The 22,034-nt window shown below is 44.4% G+C and overlaps 1 protein-coding gene across 1 annotated transcript; it reads right to left on the bottom strand.

Annotated features, from left to right (window-relative positions):
• Window positions 1-6,606: 6,606 nt before the first annotated feature.
• Btnl9 (butyrophilin like 9) lies at window positions 6,607-22,018 on the bottom strand. Its single transcript, XM_038325430.1, has 9 exons — window positions 21,910-22,018; window positions 19,706-20,053; window positions 17,917-18,198; window positions 14,530-14,658; window positions 13,754-13,786; window positions 11,759-11,779; window positions 11,546-11,572; window positions 8,195-8,221; window positions 6,607-7,247 (listed from the first exon to the last, which is right to left on the bottom strand). The coding sequence occupies exons 1-9, from the start codon at window positions 22,016-22,018 to the stop codon at window positions 6,607-6,609; spliced, it is 1,617 nt and encodes a 538-aa protein (XP_038181358.1).
• Window positions 22,019-22,034: the final 16 nt, after the last annotated feature.

Raw genomic sequence — 22,034 nt, 5'->3', positions numbered from 1 at the left:
GCAAGCCACCCCCACACACCTTACTGCTCGTTTCTTGTCTTATCTGTTTCTTCCTCTGTCCAGGCTTCCCTGTTATTCCCATTTTTCCTCTATGCCTTTTTGGGGACCTCTCTGGCTAGGTAGGATTAGGCTGGGAGCTGCGAGCGATCTGCGAACCCATAGGACACCTGTGAGGATGATGATCGAGTAACAAATGGCTCTTGTTGGCCTCACATGACTCTTCCTCCTATGAGAACCGACATTTTTGAAGATTCAAAGCCAGTAGTGACATTAAGCTGGGGATGTGGCTCTATTGGTAGAGTGCTCGCCTAGCAAGCATGCACAAAGCACTTGATGTCTTGCCCAGCACATGAACCAGACACGTTAACCAGTGTCTATAATCCTTCCTCTTGGGAGGTAGAGGGAGGAAGACCAGAAATTCAAGGTCATCCTTAGCTACACATTGAGTTTCAAGCCCAAGTGATGAGCTGGCCCTGTTAAAAACAAACAGCAAACAAGCACATAAAACCCAGAGTGAACCAAGATTGGAAACCTATTCATAGCTCATCTGTGTTTCAAAATTTGGTACACAGAGCTTGGTTATGTAAGAATTGAGAAACTTTGGGCAAAGTCACTTGTCTGTGGACTTTCCATTCTTCATCTGTGCAACCCTGGATGTTGATAAAATCACACCCAAAGTTCCTTGGCGTTCACTAAAAACTAATTACTTTCTGTGAAACTCCATTTTTATGTGTTCATTACTAGGAAACACAGTTTTGCATCTTTCCCCAATCATACCTTTTTTTTTCTATTAAAAGATGGAGTTTCAGTATGTTGCCTAGGCTGACCAGGGCTCAAGTGTTCTTTGAAGTCATCTGATACTGGACTTGTAACACTACAGTAGAAATGAGACTAAGTCATACACTACAAACAAGACAGGCAAACTGTGTTGCAACTCACTGACTTCAACTACAGCAAAAGAGAGAGCTCGGAGCCTCAGTCTGGATAAGGCTGCTGGTTGCTGGACAAATGGGAGCACTGGGCTTTTATTAACTTTGGGGGGCATATGTTGAAGTATGTTAAGTGTCCACTGGTCAGGGCCATGCTCTCAAAAGTTTGTCGTCTCCCGTGCAAGTTTGTGACCTTGTACTTGGTGGAGTAATGAGCAAGGACTTTTCCTCAGGAACTGCTGAAGGTCAGTTGGTGTGATTGTCTTGTGTAAACATCCTAGCTTTATAGCACTGGACGACTTGCAATGTTTATGTTGACAAGAAGCATAAGGTCAAGGTGAAAGAAACCCAAGACAGCTCCAGTAGACAATGGGCTAAGTTAATCATGCATTGCAGTCCTGGACACATTTCTCAAATCGTCAGCATAGCTAAAGGAAGAGTCGAGCAGAGTCTGCTGAGAGGTTCTGAAGCAGCAAAGGACACAGACATGCTAAACAGACAGAGATGCCAAGCCTTGCATCCCGACTGAGCCTTGGTATCAATATCAGTATGTTCAAGTGAAGAATCAGTGTTTTTAGCAAACGCAGCCTCAAGTTTCTGCAGAGCAACCTTAACAATGGTTGTCATAACTCACATGTGAGAAGTGTTATCTACACTGAAGCTAGTGGGCAGCTGATGACGTACCACCTGACTGTTCTGTAAACACTCTGGCTTTCCAGACTACTCCAGTGTTTCACAGCAAAGCCATGGAGCAAGCGCAGAACAGAGGCAGAGGAGAACATAGATCATTAAAATAATGTGTGATATGTTAAGAGCCCAGAGTTTATTTTATCACCTGGGGCAGTCCCTGTGGCAAGACTAAGATACTAACCTGCCTTTGGTCTTTTATTATCTATCTATCTATCTATCTATCTATCTATCTATCTATCTATCTATCTACCTACCTACCTACCTATCTATCTTTGTTGTGTTGGGGACTGGTAGGTAAGGGCTCTACCACCAAGCTATACTCCTAGCTTGAGCTTTGTACATTAAGAATGGAATCACAGTGTATAAATGTTAAGAAAGCCATATGGTATTGATTAGTAGGTTGGCTTTCAGTTTTCTGGAGACACAGTTAACAAGCAAGCATGGTCTATGTTACCGGTGCATGAAGAGCTGTTTGGCTTATATGCACATTTGGAAACAATTGCCATGGGATGTGGCACTCTCCACAGTCAGAGTTTAAGCTGTGGGGGGGGGGGTACAGAGACTATAAATACCTCACCCTATACAATCAAGAGAGTGCAAGAACAGATTGATTTTGGGGGTCGCGGTGCTAGGGATTGAACCCCATGTTAAACACACCTTCTTCCATTAAGCAAATCCCTGGCTCCCAGAATGTTTATCACTGAAGCCAAACGTGAAACAGAAATGAGGAGATCGCTGCAGACAGAAAGTGGAGTTTCATTTTAGTTTGTTGTTGTTGTTGTTGTTGTTGTTGTTGTTATCGTTGAAGGTCCTTTGTAGTATTTTGCTTTATTTGTGATGGTGCCTGGTACTGCCCTGGCTGGCCTCAGACTCTCTACACAGTCAAGAATGACCTTAAGCTCCTGGTCTTTCTGTCTGTATATAAATCTATGTGCTGGGATTATAGGCGTAGACCTATGGACCACCAGGCACAGGCACAGGAGTTGACTTCTGAAAAGACAGAGTACCCGTGAAGACAAATATTCAGGAGGGACTTCGAGTGTTTTGCCTTTGAGACAGTTGTCTCATCTCACTTTTCAGACTGGTCTAGCCTTGACATTATGTATGACCATCCTACTCTCCTGTCTCAGCACTCCCACCCCTAATCACTGAGATTGCAGATATGTATCGCCAACCCCAGGTCAAAAGATAATCTTTTAATATACGTTTTCAATAAAGACCTTCTTTAAACACATTGGACCAAAAGAATATATCTACTTCATTATTCCAGCACACGAAACCTCCACCGGTTTCCTAGGATGTCATAGTATAACAGGTAGCATGTGGGGAAGGAAACATAGTCCAGCCCTTAGGGAGTATAGAGTCTGGGCCAGAATCCTGGCTGTTCCAGCTAGAAAAGGTCGCTGAAAATGAATTCTAGAGTGGAGAGACAGAGAATGAGAGCTTCCTGGCCAGAGAGAACCAGGCCCACCTCACACAGGGTCTCATAAGCCAGTGTGAGAAGTTAGAGCTCTGAACAAGAAGAGAAATATTTGCCCTGGGGTTGTTTGTTGCTTGTGTTTGGGAGCCAGGGACCCACTATATAACCTAGGCTGGCCCCAATCTCATTATCTGCCCTCGTGCTGAGTTTACAGATGTGTACCAACATGCCCAGCTGGTCTGGTTTAGTAGGTCCATCCAGGCTGCTGTGTAGGGCCCACAGGGAAGTTCCTGTAGTAATCTGGGTGAGAGATTATAGAGTTTGGTTCTTGGTAGAAAAGAAAGTGACCAGAAGCTAACAGGTTCCGGATACATTTTAAAGTTTAAATTGTCAGAGGAAACAATCAAGACAGAGTAGCATTAGTTTAGAATGCTTATGATGGAATAGGGGGCTCTGTATTTTTGTTTTTGTCGTTGTTGTTGTTGCTGTTTTGTTTTGTTTTTCAAGACAGGATTTTTCTGGGTAGCTCTGGCTGTCCTGGAACTCACTCTGTAGACCAGGCTGGCCTCAAAATCAGAGATCCTCAGCCTCTGCCTCCCAAGTGCTGGGATTAAAAGTGTGCCACCACTGCCTGACTGTTTGCTTTTTAATGTGATGCTGGGCATCAAACCCAAAGCTTCCTGCATGCTAGACAAGTGCTCTAGCACTGAGCTACATCTCTTGCCCAAGGAGGAAGCCTTTGTTAATCAAGTGGTAGTCATTCAACAGCTGAATCCCTAAAGTGGGCTGTAGCCATCCCTACCCCTGTGTGAGTCAACCTATGAGAGACCCTCTCTGGACATGTTTGCGAAGAGCAGTATTTCCCTGAATGACTATAGTACTAGTATTTCACTCAGGAAATCAGCACCCACCTAAGTTTTTAAAAATAGTTTGGGCTCCTAATCATTTTCCTTTGACATGACGTCTCATCTCATCCTTGAATATGTAAATGTCATCACTTGGTTCACCTTGCAGATTATCATTGCAAAGATACTCTTCCCCTTCTTTTTTTTTCCTAAAGGAAGCTCAAGGACAATTTTATTAGAGGTTTATGTAAACTGGGACAGACGAGATTAAAATTCTGGCAGCCACAAGGAGAAGGCAAAGAAAAGTCATGCCTTTTAAGTTAGGCATGGGGTACAAATAGAGACCGCTTTTTGAGAAAAGAAAAAGCATTCCCAAGAAAGGAAGGATGCAAAGGAGGGGAGGAAAGAGCCCTGAAGCCCTTCCCTTACTTTTAAGAAGTATGTAAGATTGCTACTGAAGACTGTGGAAACTTCTTGCTTTCCAGCAGACTTTGCCCAGTGATTTTTAGCACCCATTACTCCTTTTGTCTTTACTAATTATTTCCACGATGTAAAGCTAATAGCTTTTTCATTCCACACCCCTTATCATTATCTTTCAGATTGATTTCATTAGATTATTTTTTAAAGGCTCCCCTTTGAAAAAACAGAAAAAGAAAAACAAATTAAAGTGCTGGCATGGATGTATGCATCTGGATTTTAGTTAGTAGCTCATGCTGCATTATTTGTTTTTTAATTTTGGAGATTATAATAAAATTACAGTAGTTTTTCTTCCTCCCCCTCCCAAATCCTCCCCACATACTGTAACTCCTTACTCACTTTCAAATTCATGGCCTTTTAGAATAATTGTTATTACAAGTGTACATGTATATGTGTATCCATATATATTCCTAAATATAGCTTGTTCAGTCTGTATGTTGTTGCCAGTATGTATGTTTTTTGGAGTAACACTAAATTCTTGCCATCCTAACCCTTCCCTTGCTGTGCTGGGGAACTAATGTGCTGCCCCAGAGAAAGTGTCCCTGGAGTTGAAGATGTGCCATGTCCCTCAAGTAATCAAGCACCCTGCCCCTGACCTCTACCCCAGCCCCATTAGTGCCCTTATGGATTTCCATCTTAATAATGCCTCATAGAAAGCCAGGGAAGTCACTACAGACTGTAATATGTATTTTGCTTTTTTAAAAAAAATTATTTTTATTTATTTATTTTAACTGACAAGCAAAAAATGTGTATATTTGTGGTGGACATTGTTTTCATAAATGTGTGCGTGCTGGATTGGCTAAAGCAAACCAACTGACATCTAGACTACCTCACCTACCCTTTTTACGGTGAGAACTCTTAACATTTTCTCTGGTTTTCAAGTATGCACTCCACAGTTACTAATCACAGTTCCCATTTGCCTGGCAGATCTGAACTACGTTACTTCCTATCAGTTTCTGCTGACTTTTATTTTTTTTTTTAATATGCAAATTTGTTTTCACCTTTAATAAATCATAAAATCAATATCTACCAAAGAATTTAGACTGAATTAAGTCATTATTAGTAAATACTTGATTTATATGCCTTATATAGCTATATTTCCAAGATCATATAAAAATTTCTTAGGTGAAGGAACTGAGGCGATAGGTTAGTTGGTAAAGTGTTTGCCATACAGGCCTAAAGACTGGAGTTCAAATCCCCTGCACTCTTTTGTAAATTGAGCAGGGACTGTAATGCCAGAACTGGGGAGGAAGCAACAAGAGGACCCCTGAAGACTCCTGGCCACCCAGTCTAGCTGGACCAACAAGCTACAAGTTTAATGAGAGATGCTGTCTCTAACGTACTCCTCCTTTTGGGGGCCATTTCTTTTAAACCACCACACCCACTGTATGTATTTGTTATCTGTTCTGGCCTGGGTAGGGGTTTGGAGCCAGCACCAGGAGGTGGATTAGGGAACAGAACCCCAGTAGAAAGGACCCATGAAAGGTGCCCAAGAAGAATAGGGGTGTAAAGCTGTGCTGTGCCCGGTGATAAGCTCACAGGACAGTCAGCTGAAGTACCAACCAATATGTCAAGATTTGACATTGGCTGCTGGACTTTGGTTGCTCCTGTCTAAGAGCTCATTGATCGGTCCTGCGAGCCTCCTCTGGAGCACAGTAAAAGGGCACAGAGCAGGGCTTCTTAAACTTATTCCACTCAGCCTTTCTGAAAATCGGATACAATTCGCGTATGTGTGCAGGTGTAGGTATGTGCATGCCTGTGCGTGGTTGTGCATGTGGAGGCCAGAAGTTAAAGCTGGGTGTTTTTCCTGAGTGCATATTTTCTGACTTTTATTTTATAGACAAAATGGTCCAAGTTTTGGGCCTTCTTTACCTCAGTCCTAGAATCAACCATTTCTCCCATTTTGTTTTATGAGGAAATGATGTTTAAAATTCAGACCTGAGGCATAGGTGAACTCATTACTTATGAAATGTCATTACTTCTAGACTTTTTACAGAATATACAAAATTACACAAAATATGCAAAACTATACACAAATTAGCAAATACTTCTGACTTCTTTCCCATTCCCACAGTGCATACTCCATAGTCTTGCTATATACATAAACGGTCTCTTTTTTGCCCGCTGTCCTTAAAATAATTATATATACACAAATACATATGCCAAGGGCCTCTGCATGCTTTGGCAGCAAGGGAGCAAAGCGCTGTCCGGGAGTTCAGGACACTGCCTAGACCTGGCCTTGAGGTCACAACAGCGCCTCATCACCACCAGCCCAGGCAGGGTCAAACGGCTCATAGGGCTGTAGCCAATTGTCCTTGTCGTCCTCTTCGAGGACATGTGGCCCTCTAACTGGCAAAGAGCAGATGGTCAGCGGATCCGGCTGTTCACTGCCATCGTGGGCTCTGGGTCTGAAGTAGGCACAGAGCGCCCCAGAGAAAGTGTCGGTGAAAGTGAAGATGTGCGAGCCATCAGACGCATTGAAGAAGGACAGCTTCCCGGCCTCATAGTCCAGCAGGATGCCCACCCTCCGGGGAGGCAGGCGTAGCGTCAGCGCCAGGCGCTGCGGGTCCAGCACGAAGTACTCGCAGCTGTTCCACAGCCCCATCACCCAGTAGCCGGCGGCGGGGCTCAGGCGCACGGGCCCCGAGCGCTCCACCGACTCCAGACAGGCACCCAGGAACCAGCGGCTGCGCCGGCCCACGTGCACCTCCCAGTAGTGGCGGCCGCTGTAGAAACGCTCCCGGCTCAGCACGCAGGTCTGCTCCGAGAACCGCTGCGGGCCGTGGACCACAATACTGGGCGCCCCCGGTCGGGAGGACACGCTCTTGAGGTCGTCTGAGATCTCCAGGCTAAGGTGCGCTGTGGTGGGATCCAAGGTCACGTCCACTGAGCGGAAGATTAGGGTTAGTAGCCACTGGGAATGTTCAGGTACCTCTCCTTCTTCCCCCACCTCCATCCTTCCCTTGTTCTCCCCCTCCACTCCTTCACTCCTCAGACGTCTAGTTTCTCCAGTTGGACCAACTGGTGTCATAGCAAACGCACACACTCTGGCACACACCCACTCTTTCAACTACCCCTTTTCCCAGAATGGCACACTCCTGAAGCCCATTCCTTTCCTAACAGAAAAGTCCCAAATCCCATTTTTCGGTTGCAAATAAGGTAGGTTCAATGGGGGAGGTTCACTAGCGTGGAGTCAGGTCGTTTGTGGCTTCTGTTTCCTTTGGTTTCACCACCAGGTCGCCTCCACTTTACAGCAATTCTAGGACTCTTAAAACTACAGGGAACCTCTGAGATTATCTAATCCAATGACCTACACTCTAGCACCCATGCTCCAAAAACATCCACTCGATGGTTGAGAAATTGGAGGATAGCCCCCAAATACCCACCCACCGGTTTCTTGAGTCAAAGTCTCCCTATTTAACCCAGGTTGGTCTTAACTCGTGACCCCCCCTGCCTCAGCCTCCCCATGCTGGGATTTCAGTGTGCATCATGCCTCTGAGGAGGCCCTTCTGAGGAATGATTTGGGAGATTCCTTTCAGACGCTGTCTTTCCTTCTTTCATATGGATGCCAGAAGCAGCCTTCCTTCCTGCCCTTAGGAAATGAACCCAGTAAACCTCTAAAGCTGTGCCTCTTTGCAAACAGCTTATGTTCAAAACATGTGTGCACATGAGAGTATGCAGCATGCTGTATGTATACTCTGTGTTCATCTCCAGGAGATGGACTTGACTCCTGGAAAAACCCTTCCTCTAACGTCAGACCCCTCCTCATCCCTTCTGTGCAAGACCCTGCCTGATCTTGTCACCAGTCACCCTCGGCAGCTTCAGTTACTTACCTGCATATTGTTGGGCCGCTCTCCACTCTGAAACCAAAGAGAGAGAAGGGACTCAGAGAGCTCAACCAACAACCCTGGGACCTTGAGGGTGGCTTCCCTTGCTCAAGAGCTGCCCACAAATATCCTTGTTCCCACCTCTGGACTGAATTGGACAGGGGTCTAACAATTGTGTTGGGTTCTACCAAAGTGGTATGTAGCCTCGAGTTACATTGGGAAGATGGAACATAGAAGCAAGGAACAAACAGTCTTGGTACCCTAAAGGATGGAAATGAAACCTATCTCTGCCTGGCCAAGCTCAGTCCTGGAGGCTCTGCTGAATGGGACTCATGCCTTCTGGATACCCAGTCTTCTCTCCACAGTCTCCTTTTTATTGTGGACCATTCTGAGTAGATTTTTCTCCAGTGTTCTCTTGTTCTGTTTTGGAACAGAGTTGATCCAAAGCGATAGAAACATTTTTCAAGGTTCTGGGGGATTAACCCTGGACTCGAATCAAAACAGTCCATGGAACTTTAAAGATATGTATCTCTTACATGGAATTAGCTTAGTTCTAGCAGAACACTGATTCAACGTTAGTTTGCCTATAAATTTTTAACCATTCATCCAAATCAATTTGAGAATTTTTTAAAGGAACTGTGTAATTTTATATTTTTAAAGGTTCATTAACTTAAAAAGGGAAGTAGCTCAAGGGAAGAAACCTTGAACTTCTAGATGCTATCAAAGCCATAATGGTGAAAACAAGGAGTGTAGAGGCGAGCCCAGGGACAAGCGCTTCCACACTGAATAGATGCTCAAGGTGAAAGCTTGCCTCAATGGGAGAATTATGGCTGGTATACTGAAGGGCATTGAGAAGACCCATTCGATACACACAGACAAATCCGTGCATTATCATCACCTCACACCCAGTGTGGGGATTTCTGTAGGACCAATTAATGACCTATACACGAAACATATTACTGCAGTTTGGATCTGAATCTTTCCCAAATGGCCTCCACTTAAAGTTCTGCGCTATGTGGAACCTCAGTTTCTGGTCTCGCCTGCTTCTCTTTTTTGCTTTCTGCCCATCATGAAGCAAGCAGCTTTCTCTACCACATATTCCTTACTTCCTGCTGCCTTGCCACTGGCCCAAGTGACCGTGGATTAACTCTGAAACTGTGACCCCAAGAAAACCTTTGCTCACTGGAAGTTTACCATTTCAGGTATTATGTGACACTAACAGAAGGCTGAGAAATACAGTTATAAATAAATAAAAGAAATGATAAGACAATATACATTGTGGTATCCTTAGCAAAGATCTTCAACTTCAGAAGTAGAAGCCATGGGTAAAAGTTTGATTAATTAAACTTTATGGAAAATAATGATCTCTCTTCACTAAGAGGAACATGGACAAGACTAACAGCAATTGACACAATAGCAAAAAGAAATCTATATTGTTTAATGTCAATAATAATATATGTATATATTAACAAGGATATATACATAGCCATTATAAAATATATCAATAAGGATATATGTCTCTCTCTCTGTGTGTGTGTGTGTGTGTGTGTGTGTGTGTGTTCAAAGTCAGCATCTAGAGAGGAGCCAATAATAAAGGAATGAGAAAGTATTTATCCCCATGGGCCAGCAGACTTAGAGAGCTGGGTCATACATGGTGCAGGTAGACAGAGCCTCACCATGGCCGATTGCAGGAGTATGGCTCTCTGGGAAACCTTTGTCTAACTGGCAGGCTAATCTTCCTTCCCAGTTGCACCTCCTGGAGAAAAAGGGTGACAGGACAGCACACTTCAGGCTTATTCAGTGTGGTTTGCAGTGGTGGGCAGTGAGAACCAGCAAGAAGAAACGGACCCAACACACTATAAAGTAGATATTTAAACAGTGGTGCATGTATAAAGCAAGGGACAGGCAGCATGAGACTATGAATGATGTTTACACAAGACTAAAATGCATGTGACAGAGAGGAAATTCAGATTTGCAAGAATATATACAAAATAAAATATTTATTAGACTGGTGGTCTTATGGTATTGTTAGGTTCTGAGAAATTCCTTTCCCCAAAGCCTGGCATTTAGACAAAAGCCAGCATTCCCTCAAGGACTTTAGTTCCTAGCAAAAGTGGCCTATGGTTCATGTGTTTGCCTATGACTATGGAGTCTATTACCACATCAAGGTCTATGCTAGCCCCTAGGCTCCCTCAGTCTCAGCTGGTTGGTATACCCTGCCCCCTACCCTAAACCTCTCCAGTTCCTGAGCTTTGCTTCCCCTCCCCAGCTTCTCTGATTCCTATATAGCTCAGCCATTTTGGCTACACATTCTCTTGATTCCCTTTTTAGTTCTGCTCTTGGCTCCGCTCCTGGATCTCTCTTCTTCCCTCTCTCTTCTCTTTCTCTCTCACTCTACCCTGCCCCCCATGGGCCAGTTCAGTCTGCTCTTCCAGATGCCTTTGGCTGTACTCCCCCTCATATCTACACTAGAACCCTGCTCCTCAAACATACCTAGGAGTGGCTGTGTCCTCATTTTCATTCAGGTATGAAGAGATGTATTTACATATATAATAGCATGTCTACTTTAAACCCACAGGCAGTTTGAGGGTGAGCATCAGAAATTTAGGTGATTGTGCTGTGAAACCAGGATTGGAATCAATGTTTTCCCAAATGTAGCCTCCAGACAATAAATATAACATATAATATAAATTATATGGATAATTTTATATACAATATAAAAATAAATAAATTTATGTAAATAAATATGTGGATAAATGCATGCTTTATATGATCATATAAATTATACCTAAATAAATATATAATTATAATAAATGTAAATAATATAAAAGTGAAACCTGGGTCTAACTTCTACCAAGTAAAATATACATAGAGCATGTGACTCATAGGAAAGAAGGTGGAAGCACCAGAGAGACTATGATGCTGCCACGAACAGAGAGGAGCTGGAATGATAACTTGACTTATATATTTTCATGTATTTGTTTTGTTTTACAATGGTGTGTAAATCATTTGCATTCATTAGAAACCATACTTGGAACTTTAATCTTTTCTCAGGCTGGTGGAGACACTGGGAAGCCACAGGGAGTCACTGCCCCAGACAATCACGTGATCAGAAGGTACCTATCCAACACCCCAGCACTGGGCTGCTCATCAGTAATATTTGGTAGATGTATCGATGCATTTCTAACTTAGAACATTTTCAATGTACAATCCATAGTATATTTTCAATTTACTTGCAAATTCACTTGTAAAAGGAAAATGTCCTAAGTTGGAAATGCATTTAGAGGGATGTGATTCAAACATGTTAAGTCAGAGAGCCTAGTGAGATGCAGTAGGAGAGAAGGGGACTTTACTCACCAGCCTGGCCTTCGGACCTTCTCCAGTCTGAAGGAGCAAAGGAAAAGGAAAATTGGAAAGTCAGGATGCCACGTCACATTTGTGTCACAGTTGTCTAACCCTCCCTTCCCTCACCACCCACAGTCAGCGTTGCTCCAGTCAGGGTGTCATACATGGGCAGCCAGGTACGAAGACAGGACAGGAAGTAATAGTTCTGGGGTGGAAGGAACTTACCAAGCTCTGTCTGAAGTCTCTCTGCAAGCAAAACAGAGAGAAACATCAACCTTCTGATGCAAAGATTAAGGAACCTTGGTGTGGGAAGTCCTTCTGTATGTGTCTTGCCTTTCTTTGTTAATGAATAAAGAAGCTAATTAGACCTATGACAGGGCAGAATAGAGCAAGGTGGGAATTTCAAGCAGAGATAGAGGAGAAAAGAAGTTGGAGTCAGAAAGAGGCCATGTAGCTGCCGAAGGAGACAGATGTTCCGGGATCTTACTGGTAAACCACGAGCTTCAGGGTAAAATATAAAATAATAGGAATGGGTTAATTTAAGATGTAAGAGTTAGTTAATAAGAAGCCTAAGCTATTGGCCAAGTAGTGCTGTAATTAATACAGTTTCTGTGTGATTTTTCGGGTCAGGGCAGCCATGAACAAGTGAGCAGTCTCTGCCTACAGATTCTTAATCTGAAACTACTTCTGACTGCAACTCTCTCCTTGATGCCACATTGCCCTGTAGAAGGAGGCTCAAACCCAGCATTCCAGAGCCTTTAGCCTGTCTTCATTTCAGAGGAAGAAATCAACAAGCATTGGGCCAGGGAGGGAAACAGCCTTGGTTCTAAAGGGTTTTTTTCCCAAGGCTTTGATCTATTTGGAGATGAAAGTTTATTCTTTCTGAAACTACAAAGTTTAACTGGTGTGGAGGGGTGGGGAAGGCAGAGCACATGATTAAGCCCGGGACCTAGCACAGCCTACGTAATTTGGGGATCATTTGCTGAATATTTTGCTTAAAGACAGAAAGGACAATTATTTCTCCTGCCTAGATGGAAAGGATCCAACTCTGCCTCTATAACACAGTCCTCTGGTCTCTCCATCCTTTGTATTCTTTGGAAAACAATCAATATACTAATTCAGACTGTGATGTTGACTCACTGAAGTGGTTTTGCTTGGTAGGATTGAGTAGGCAACAACACAGGGCTCTCTACTCTTTCAGTTTGGGCTGGAGTTTTGACAGGGCAGTCAAATTTTGGTTCTCTGGATCTTCAATCTAATTATGGGGGCCTTCTCCATCTCCCCTTTATGTGGGATCACTAACCTCCTTTGCTTTTTTGAGACACGGTCTCTCTCTGCAGCATGGCCTGAAAGTTACCAACCCTCTTGGGTCTGCCTCACTAATGGAATACTGGGATTGCCAGCCTTTACCAAGAAGCTCAGGTTCCTCAACTTCCTTTGTACAGTCTTCAGCTATATCACACCCTTCCATGGTTTTATGTTGGTGTGTTCTGAGAGGAAAAGTAGTTTACCAGAGCATTCCTATTTCCGTGCAAGTTCAAGGGTCTTTCTTCACAGTGGCATTTGGGTTAAAAAGATGGATCCCAAGAACATGAACTGGAGGGAGTAAAGACTCCAGCAGGGTCTCTTCAGAGGTTCTTCTGTTGAATGAACCCTAAAGTGGGGCGCCCATAGGCACTGCATCTCAAAGAAGAATCGAAGAAGAAGAAGAAGAAGAAGAAGAAGAAGAAGAAGAAGAAGAAGAAGAAGAAGAAGAAGAAGAAGAGGTGCACAAAGCCAGATCGAGAACTAGATGGGTGTCCCCCTTCTCTTCCTCTAAGGAGCCTAGTGCCTTGAATGCCCCTTTCTGCTCCAGAGGTGGCCAGCTAAACCCACTTGTTCCGCAGCTTGCCCTGTGGTGAGGAACCCAGAACTTACCCAACCGTGCAATCAGTCTTCCTGAAGACAAAAGAGAAAAAGGATGCTCTCAGAGTGGGGAACAACCAGACAGGGCAGATTACGAATATGGGTACCTCGCTCCCCTAAGGTGTACAAATTTATCCCTATGCATCTAGAAGTTCATTTGGGTGCCTGGACACTGCCAATCTGAGCAAACCCTGTCCTCCCCTCTCTACCCTTCTCCTAGATGCCCCTGTAAGACTGAGGCCCTTGCCTTGGAAACCCAGCAGGTCCCTGGATCCTGCTCTGGGATGTGAGGAGACAACATCTCTGCTGGCTTACCTCTGTCCTTTTCTTCCTGCTTCTTCAGCTTTTCTGAAAGAAAGAATGAATGGGGAAAGCTGAGTCCTGCCCGAAGCTGGCTGTCATTCCAGTCTGGGTTGCCTTCTGCTGCTGTGTCCACCCATGCCTCCCTACACCTCATCCCTTTCCTATTGAGAGACTAGCAGTTAGACTCCCTGGTAGGCAGGCAAATAGGGAGAGGGATCATGGCTAGGCAATTAAGGTGGTAAATTCTTCTTCTTCAACCTCCTGACTTGAGACAAAAGCCGAGCAGCTTTTGCCTCCCACTGGCAGGCCTGCTGGTGGATTGGCTCAACAAGGTCTGATCAGGACACCACATTTGCATTCCAATCAAGCATCCTATCTGTCCTCAAACTGACCAACCCTAAAGTAGGGGAGGAAGACGCTTCAGAGGCTTTAAAGCCCCGGTCCTCAGGAAGAGATCGGATTTTTTCGACTTTTTGGGTTCCCCCTCCCCATCCCCTGGCTACCACCTCCTACCCCTCCTTGCCCCTTAGCTTCTCAGAGGCTCTTGTTCTCTGTTGTATGTGTATATTTCCTCAACCCCAATAAACAACCTTTTCAGCTGTCGATTCCGTCTGCGGTAACTGAGATTTCTCTGCTGCTACCCGTTGTACTGCAGATTCCATCCCCCCACCCACCTTACCCCCCTCCCCCGCCTTTTAGTTCTTTAACTGGCAGAGAAAAAAGACCGGGTCCAGACCACGAGACTGCATCGCTAAGGAGCAAATCCAGCTCCAGGGCCTGAGTCATACCTTGGGAGCACCGCTTCTTGTAAAAGTACTGCAACGCCAGGATGGTGAGCACAGCCAGGCTGAGTGGGAGGGCCGCCAGGGTTCCCAGGAACGCTTTCTTCCAGGGGGACGTTCTGGGTAGAAACACATCTGGAAGACATGTCTCATGGGGTTTGTTGTCTCCACTTAGGCTCCACTCCCCACTGAAACAAGACTATCTTGGACCTCACATCCCAGAAAGCCTTGAGGGAACTTAGGGTGGCCAGTTACACCTTCCATGTGAGCCCCTGTAGCCAGGCATGAGCTAGACATGAGGGCAGTTGAGCAGCCTTCACTCCAGGTAGGATCTGGTGCAATGGCAGGACTCGGACTGGCGTGAGCATGGGCAGGGAGAAGGGAGCACAGTGAACTGAAGATGAATGACAGGTCCCGGTATACCCTTTTCCTCTTATAACCGGGAGATCGCTTCTTCTGGCTCTGATGCTACCCTTTGAGCTGTTCTACCTGGTTGGAGAATCTATGGGTTGTCACCTGCTTCCTGACATTTATCTCAGTTCTCACAGTACTGGAAGAATTCTCAACAAAGCCAATAGTTGTTTAACCACAGCTGCTTCCCAAGCAATCCTCAAGGGTAGGATGCGACTTGTGGGCGCATGCTGGCCAGGGCAGCTCCAAGGGTGCCCGGAAGATGAAGGGATGAGGGCAAAACTGGAGCGTAACCCTGAAGAAACAGCTGTGTCGGTTTAATAAGGTTTGTGTCTGTGTGATCTAATTATTCAGAGGTAACGCATTATCTCAGAAGGGTGTTTCTTTAAAAGTTGTTTTTAACCTCTAAGTACGGTAAATTGAGCCTGAGATCACAGTGGTTAAGAGCCCTGTTTGCTCTTCTGGGGTCTCATGAGAGAGACGGGCTTTGTATCAAGGAGCTAAATCCTAGCCCTCATCTTAGCCACACCTATGTGCACATCAGTGTCCATTTCTTACACGTTTCCATTCTCCTGAACCCTGACACCTCATTCACTCTTAGCCTCTGGGCTTTTCACAACCTCTACTTCACTCTCTAGATGAACTCGACTGTTCTGGGTACCTAATGTGTTATGCCCAAGTTAATCATCCCTGAAAAAGAAACTGCACGGAACCAATTTCGATGTAAAGCACAAGAGGGTTTTTAATATTCAAACTCAAGTTTGGACTACACCTCCAACAGTGGAGGAGGGAAGGGCAGCCCCAGCCCAGGGAAGGGGAGACCTTTTAAAGGGGAAACACCATGATCAGGGGAGTTCGTGTCCTGTCATCTTGGGATTGCGTAAGGAGGACATAGCGTAAGGTAGTTTCTGAAACTATTGGTCAGTTTTAGGGTGCAAAAACCCCAACAAAGATCCATTAATAACTGACAAGGTATCTTCAAAGATAGGATACCTCCTAGGAACATCTTGACCTCATTAATATTTTTTCGAGACATGGTTTCCCTGTCCTGGAACTAGCTCTTGAATACCAGGCTGGCCTCGAACTCACAGAAATCCACCTGCCTCTGCCTCCCGATGCTGAGATTAAAGGTGCGCACCACCACAGCCTGCCTGGACCTCATTAAATTTTATGGCCCTGCTCCTTAGCTCCTTACGTGGCTATCTTCAGGATATCCTTTAAAATTCTACTATCGCAACACGTTTCTGGAGCTGAGATCGGCCATCACTCACTATGTGGCTTAAGATGAAACTCCTTCTTTAAAAGGAGTTTGCGAAGTCAGGTCCTCACTATGCAAGTAAGGTCACATAGTATTTTTTTCCTTTTGAGTCTGGTTTGTTTTGCTTAGCATTTGTAGTCTTTTTTTTTTTTGAAATGTTAGTTTTCTAGAATTCTATTTTCACAGTCTTGTATGAAGGGGTTTGCCACACTAGATTTATCCTTCACATACAGAGTTCCCTCCCAATCTGCCATCTCACTGACTTGGTGGCTAGAACTAGGCCTCTGTTCCAGCCCCTTTGGTATCTCCACCTGATATCCATTAAGAGCAGTGGACTTGTGCAAGTATGTACATATCTAAAGGTCTATATATGTAACCTTAATAATAAACTATAAATGGTATGAGATAGATAGATAGATAGATAGATAGATAGATAGATCTAAAAAGAAAACAAAGGAAGGAAGGAAATCCAAACTTTTCCTGATATTAAAAGAAATTAGTAGCTCTAAGTTTCCCTTTAGGATTTTTTCTTGCAAATTCCTTATTCCTTTGAGAAGCGAGTAAGTCTATTTGAAAGCTAAACAACTTCGACAGCTTTATAACCTAGGACTGTTGTTCTTTAGGACTTTCTATCTGACATGCAAACATCCAGGACAAGACACCCAAATCCTTTCGTGCTTTAAGAATTTAAATTTAGGGTCCAGCTCCAGGCTGTAGCTTCATGTTTGCCTTAGAGATAGGCATACTTTACTTTCCCTTTGGATAAAGACAGCTAACACAGACTTCCCCCACCACCCAGTTACCAGGGGACTTTAGAATGATCTGTGCATGACAAATAATGCTGCCAAGTCCACCTGCTTAAGGGCTTGTTACAGTTTGTCATGAGATCTTGTATGCAGTAGACTGTATCTGCCTGATACTAAGGAAGACAGTGTTTTCTAACTATTGATTTAGATTTACAGAAAAAAATAACCCATAGGTTAGATTGGTTTTCAAGGCTTAAAACAATAAAGGGCTGGAAAGATGGGTCAGCAGTTATGAGAATTTGCTGCTCTTCTAGAAGACCTATCTCTGGTTCTCAGCACCCACAGGGATGCTAACAACCATTCGTAACTCCAATTTCAGGGGATCTTATGACCTTTCCTGGCCTCTGAGGGCACCAGGCATACAACTGGCCCACAGACATACATGCAGGCCAACAGCCATACACATAAAATAAAATAAAACTTAACACGGTGGACTTTGAAACCAAACAATGGATGAAATTTCAACTCTTTGCCTGAACATCTGTTGACCCGAGTCACCTTTTTATAACCCAGAGCTACATGACGTCACCCCCAGGTGCCTTCCTCTGCTTCTCAGGTCTCTCCAACACCCCCACCTTCTGCTCTTAGTCACTCATTTTATCATCCGAATCCCTCCTGGGACGGGAGCCGGGGTGTTGGGATTTGGGGTTCTACAAATCGTGCCTTGAGGGTGATGATAGGAACAGATGAGTTCCCATGATGGTCTAAAATGAGCCTTACGAGTTTGTTGCATGACCTTTGGTATAGAAATGCTGCTTCTCGGGCCTCCTCACTTACCTCTAAGAGTTACTCTTAGCCAAGTAGATTCAGGTTTCAAAGCCAACCCATCCCATACCCAGCCAAGCCTCAGAATCCTGGACCAACCAACATGGAGCTTTAGATGATCAGAAAGATACGTGTGAGTCGGTGCCTACTGACCTGCAATCTGGAGCACAAATTCTTTCTTCTGGGCTAGCAAGGGGTTCTGGATTGAGCAAGACACGTTGCTATGAGCCCCTCCTCGGACAGTCACAGATGTGTTCAGACTGAACAGGCCCTGGGCATTCTGAATGATGGCTTCAGACTCTGGAGGAAGGCAATGCCCCTGGTGGTCTCTCCACTGAACCTTGGGCTTGGGGTACCAGCCACTGGAACTGCATCGCAGCCGAATGCCTCCTTCGTTGAAGCCCTCAAGGGAGATGAGTGGGTCTGAGCCCAACCCTGCGAAAGCAGGAGTGAGGGAAGATCAGGCTTACTTCTAGAAGCTCTGCATACATTTCATGCCGCTGTTCCCCGTCTGAGGTCAAAATATGACGTCAGGAATTATGACTACTCTTCTTATTGCGTTTGTGAGCTCACAGCCCTCCAGCTATGAACTGACAAAGAACAGTTTAGATTAGGCAGGGATATTAGGAAATATTCAGAGGAAGGCTATATGTATTTAGTTATAATGTGCAATAAATGACCCCACTACAATGAAGAGTCGTTTCGCCCAGAATTCTAATAGACTATCCTCCGTTAATTCTCACTAAATCTCAAATGCCTATGACATATGCAATTCTTTCCCATTCAAAGAGAGCTGTTATCTATATAGCTATCATTTGTCATTTAAGTATCAATTTATGTGCTAAAGGTCAAATCCAGCTCTTATTCATCTATGTAAACATCCTATGTCCCTATATATTTTAAAACTTATAAAATATCAATATGTGTGTATGTATGTGTGTTCAATATATCTTGAGTCCATTTTTGTTGGTAGTACGTATAGAGCTCTAAGGCTGACCACTCTGTGTGTATGTAACAATAATCCTCAAAGAAAAAAGTCTATCAACTTGAGAGTGGGGGGTATGGGAGGGGTTTGAGAGAGACTCTGGAAAGGGTTGGAGAGAGAAAAGGAGGGGAGGATAGCGATTCAATTCTATTTCAATCAAAAGCATATTGAAACATTAACGTCTAAATACTAATGATACATAAAATAAATATCAGGAAAGCCCCAGGCCTTTCTCCATCATTTTTATTCCTTACATCCTTACTACTTAGATAACCAAATCTATTTGCGTCTAGCTTGTGTTTCTTACATTTCTTCCTATGCCCTTCCCCTTTATTTCTTGTTCATGAAAATATACATCATTAAATTTCGTTACATGAGTTTTCCCATCTTCCTAATGGATTCTAGGAATCCCTTCACATCAGCTCATCGAGCTCCTGTCTTTCTAGCTTCAGAATGTGGACACTTTCAGCTCCCAGTGCTGGCATTCAGGAAGCTTCAGCACTCAAGAAACCCCAAGTAATACTGCGCAAACGAATCTCGCACAAACGCCTGTTATACCTTGATGTCACCTTGGGTTGTCACCTTGTCATTATGGGCTAAAATTATCCTTTCAGCTGTTCTGAAATCATTTAATATTTTTATGAACTTTTCTCCCTTTTATTTGATGCCTATAGATTTTATAGGATTTCTTTCCTCTTTTTTAACTTCTAAAAAAATCTTTTTTCTTTCTTTCTTTTCTGGTACTGCGGATTGAACCATGGCCTCGTGCATGCTAGGCAGGCACTGGATGGACTTCTGAAATAGCTCTTCAATCCCCACCCGATGTTTTAACATATTGTGTGTGTTTGTTCTCAATCTGAGATTTCCCCACGCGGTCTGTCTCCTGGCGTGTAAGGCAGCTCTATCCAATCCGATCCTTTCCTCGGTCTCCTGCTCCTGGCTAACTCCGGAACATACCTGCTACTTCCAGCTCCCACATGGCTTCTCCAGAGAAGTTGTGGGAAAGAAAGCGGCACCCGTATTGACCCTCATCAGAGGGAGTCACGCTGAGGACGTGCAGGGTCACGCTGCCATCTACGATGTCATTAGCTTCAAATATGGTCCTGTTGCGGAACTCTGGCATCTGCGGGTCGGAGAGCCCCTGCTGTTTCTGGTACAGGTACACCACGTTTGAGAGCTGGGTCCGGAACCAGCGGATCTCCATGTCCTCTGCATCTTGGTATGGCGACAAGTGGCACTGGAACTCAACCGTTTCCCCAACAAGGGCCAACATGGAGTCTCCAGGGCCCAGCACCTTGACCTCATCTAGGACAACAATTCAAAACAATAGCCAAGATCAACCCACTAAAAACTTAAGTTTTTAAAATTCACTTCCCTTTGCAGATCAGAAATCTACAGCAAACTATTCAAATGACAATGATGAGTTGCTCTCCGAGGACGACCCATGTGGTTTCCTGGAGAAGAAATTGTCATGAAAAAAGTCAGTGTAAGTTAAAATACATATATACACACATTCCAACCAAGTGCACTGTGCACTTGTGACTGGTTACTGGTTTGCAATCAATCAAGAGTAGATGCTATTTGGGGAGCTGTGTAAATATGGTCAGGGGAGCACACTAAATGCAATGTTTGACAAAAAATTATGCCTGTGATATGAATAGAGAATTGCATATTTGTGCAAGTAGGCTAAGAAAATATCTTGGAAGGGAGAAGCCATATGGCTGATGGCAGTGATTTCTGCGCAATGAGAATGGAAAGTCTTATTTTGTTCATGTCTTAGTTCGAATTTCTTTTGCTGTGATGACTGCCATGTCTAAAAGCAAACTGAGGAGGAAAGAACTTATTTCATATTACAGGCAAATCAACGCAGAGACTCAAGGCAAGAGCCTAGAGGCAGGAACTGAAGCAGATGTCATGAAGGAACGCTGTCTACTGTCTTTGTTCTCCATAGACTGCTCAGCCTATTTCTTCCATACCCCTGGAACCCCTGCCCAAGGTGGTACTGCACACAACGGGCTGGGCCCTCCCATATCAATTATTAACTTTAAAACACACAGGCTTGCAAACAGGCTAATCTTATGGAGGCATCTTCTCACGTACACTTCCCTCTACCCAGGAATCTCCGACTTGTGTCAAATTGACAATAAACTAGTCAGGACAGGCGGGTTCACAGTATTTATCAATAGAGTACACATGTACAGCTTCTACAAAAACAAAATATACAGGAACATAACCTATGGGCCTGCTGTGCTCCATCGATTTTAGTATGTAAATGCCCACTGAGTTCTGCGGCTGAGAGACTTGTCACCATCTTTCCCTTGAACATTTCTCTTCTTCTGTGGGGTTGCCAGGTGGTCTCTCTGCTGTCCTTAAATTAGTCCATTTCCTCGTTTCCAAACTCAGCGACAACTTCTTCCCCAAGCTCAAACATCCCAGATCTCCCTCCCCATCCTTCGCTATGCCCATAGATCATATGTCAATTTGGACAAAACCTTTTGCCTCCTAGATGACTGCTGGTCAGTCCCAGTCACCCTCCTACACGTTCGCTCTCCAGGGTCTCTTCAGCCCCCTTTCTCACACACCTGAGATCTTTCTGTCACCCCCGCTTCTTTCTCTCGTCACCCCATCCCAGTTCATCCTCCATCTATTTCCTTCCCAAGGAACGTGTTCTTTACAAATCTTTCCAGGGAAAGAGAACTGCTCTTAGCTGTGCTTATCTTTGCTCCTGGGAAGTGTATATGGGAAACAGGGGCTGGTGAACCGATGGAAGAGCATCAAGTGCTATGGCCCTTTAACCGCTGATAGGGAAGTAGAGAATGGTGAGATATAACTGCAATCCCCGCACTGGGGAGGCTGAAGCAAGGGGATCGTGAATTCCAGGCCACCCTGGGCTGCGTAGCAGGAACCTGTCTCAAAAGCAAAACAAAACAACACAACCAAAAGCAATGACAAAAACAAATGAAAAAATAAACCAAACAAACCAACAAAAAAAAAATCCAAAACCTTGCTTGGGAATACTTTGCATTTTAGCAATTAGTATGGTCCGCTGCTGCCTTATGAGGGCCCGTTCCCAGAGGGCACCTAGCAAAGAGAGGGGCAGAGTTTGGATGCTCATGTCCTACCTGGGTGAACTGAATATGGCCGCAGATAAAATACATTACCTGTATCTACCTCTCCCGGGCAGAGGATGAGGAGGAGATGCATGAAGAAGATGCTGCTGCACCGAGGCACTTGCTTCAGAAACCCCACGACCACTGAGAAGTCTGCCATCTGTCAGCAGTGCCGG

This window comes from Arvicola amphibius, chromosome 4 (assembly GCF_903992535.2).
Source record: "Arvicola amphibius chromosome 4, mArvAmp1.2, whole genome shotgun sequence".
Taxonomy (NCBI): domain Eukaryota; kingdom Metazoa; phylum Chordata; class Mammalia; order Rodentia; family Cricetidae; genus Arvicola; species Arvicola amphibius.
This window is presented reverse-complemented; position numbering and strand designations above follow the sequence as displayed.

Excerpts from the sequence above, each read along its gene's own strand:
- Btnl9 (XM_038325430.1), bottom strand. The coding sequence starts at position 22,018 with ATGGCAGACTTCTCAGTGGTCGTGGGGTTTCTGAAGCAAGTGCCTCGG. Across the intron at positions 13,787-14,529 it reads CAAGAAGCGGTGCTCCCAAG|AAAAGCTGAAGAAGCAGGAA; the intron begins GTATGACTCAGG and ends TCTTTCTTTCAG. Across the intron at positions 11,780-13,753 it reads GCAGGAAGAAAAGGACAGAG|AGAGACTTCAGACAGAGCTT; the intron begins GTAAGCCAGCAG and ends TTTTGCTTGCAG.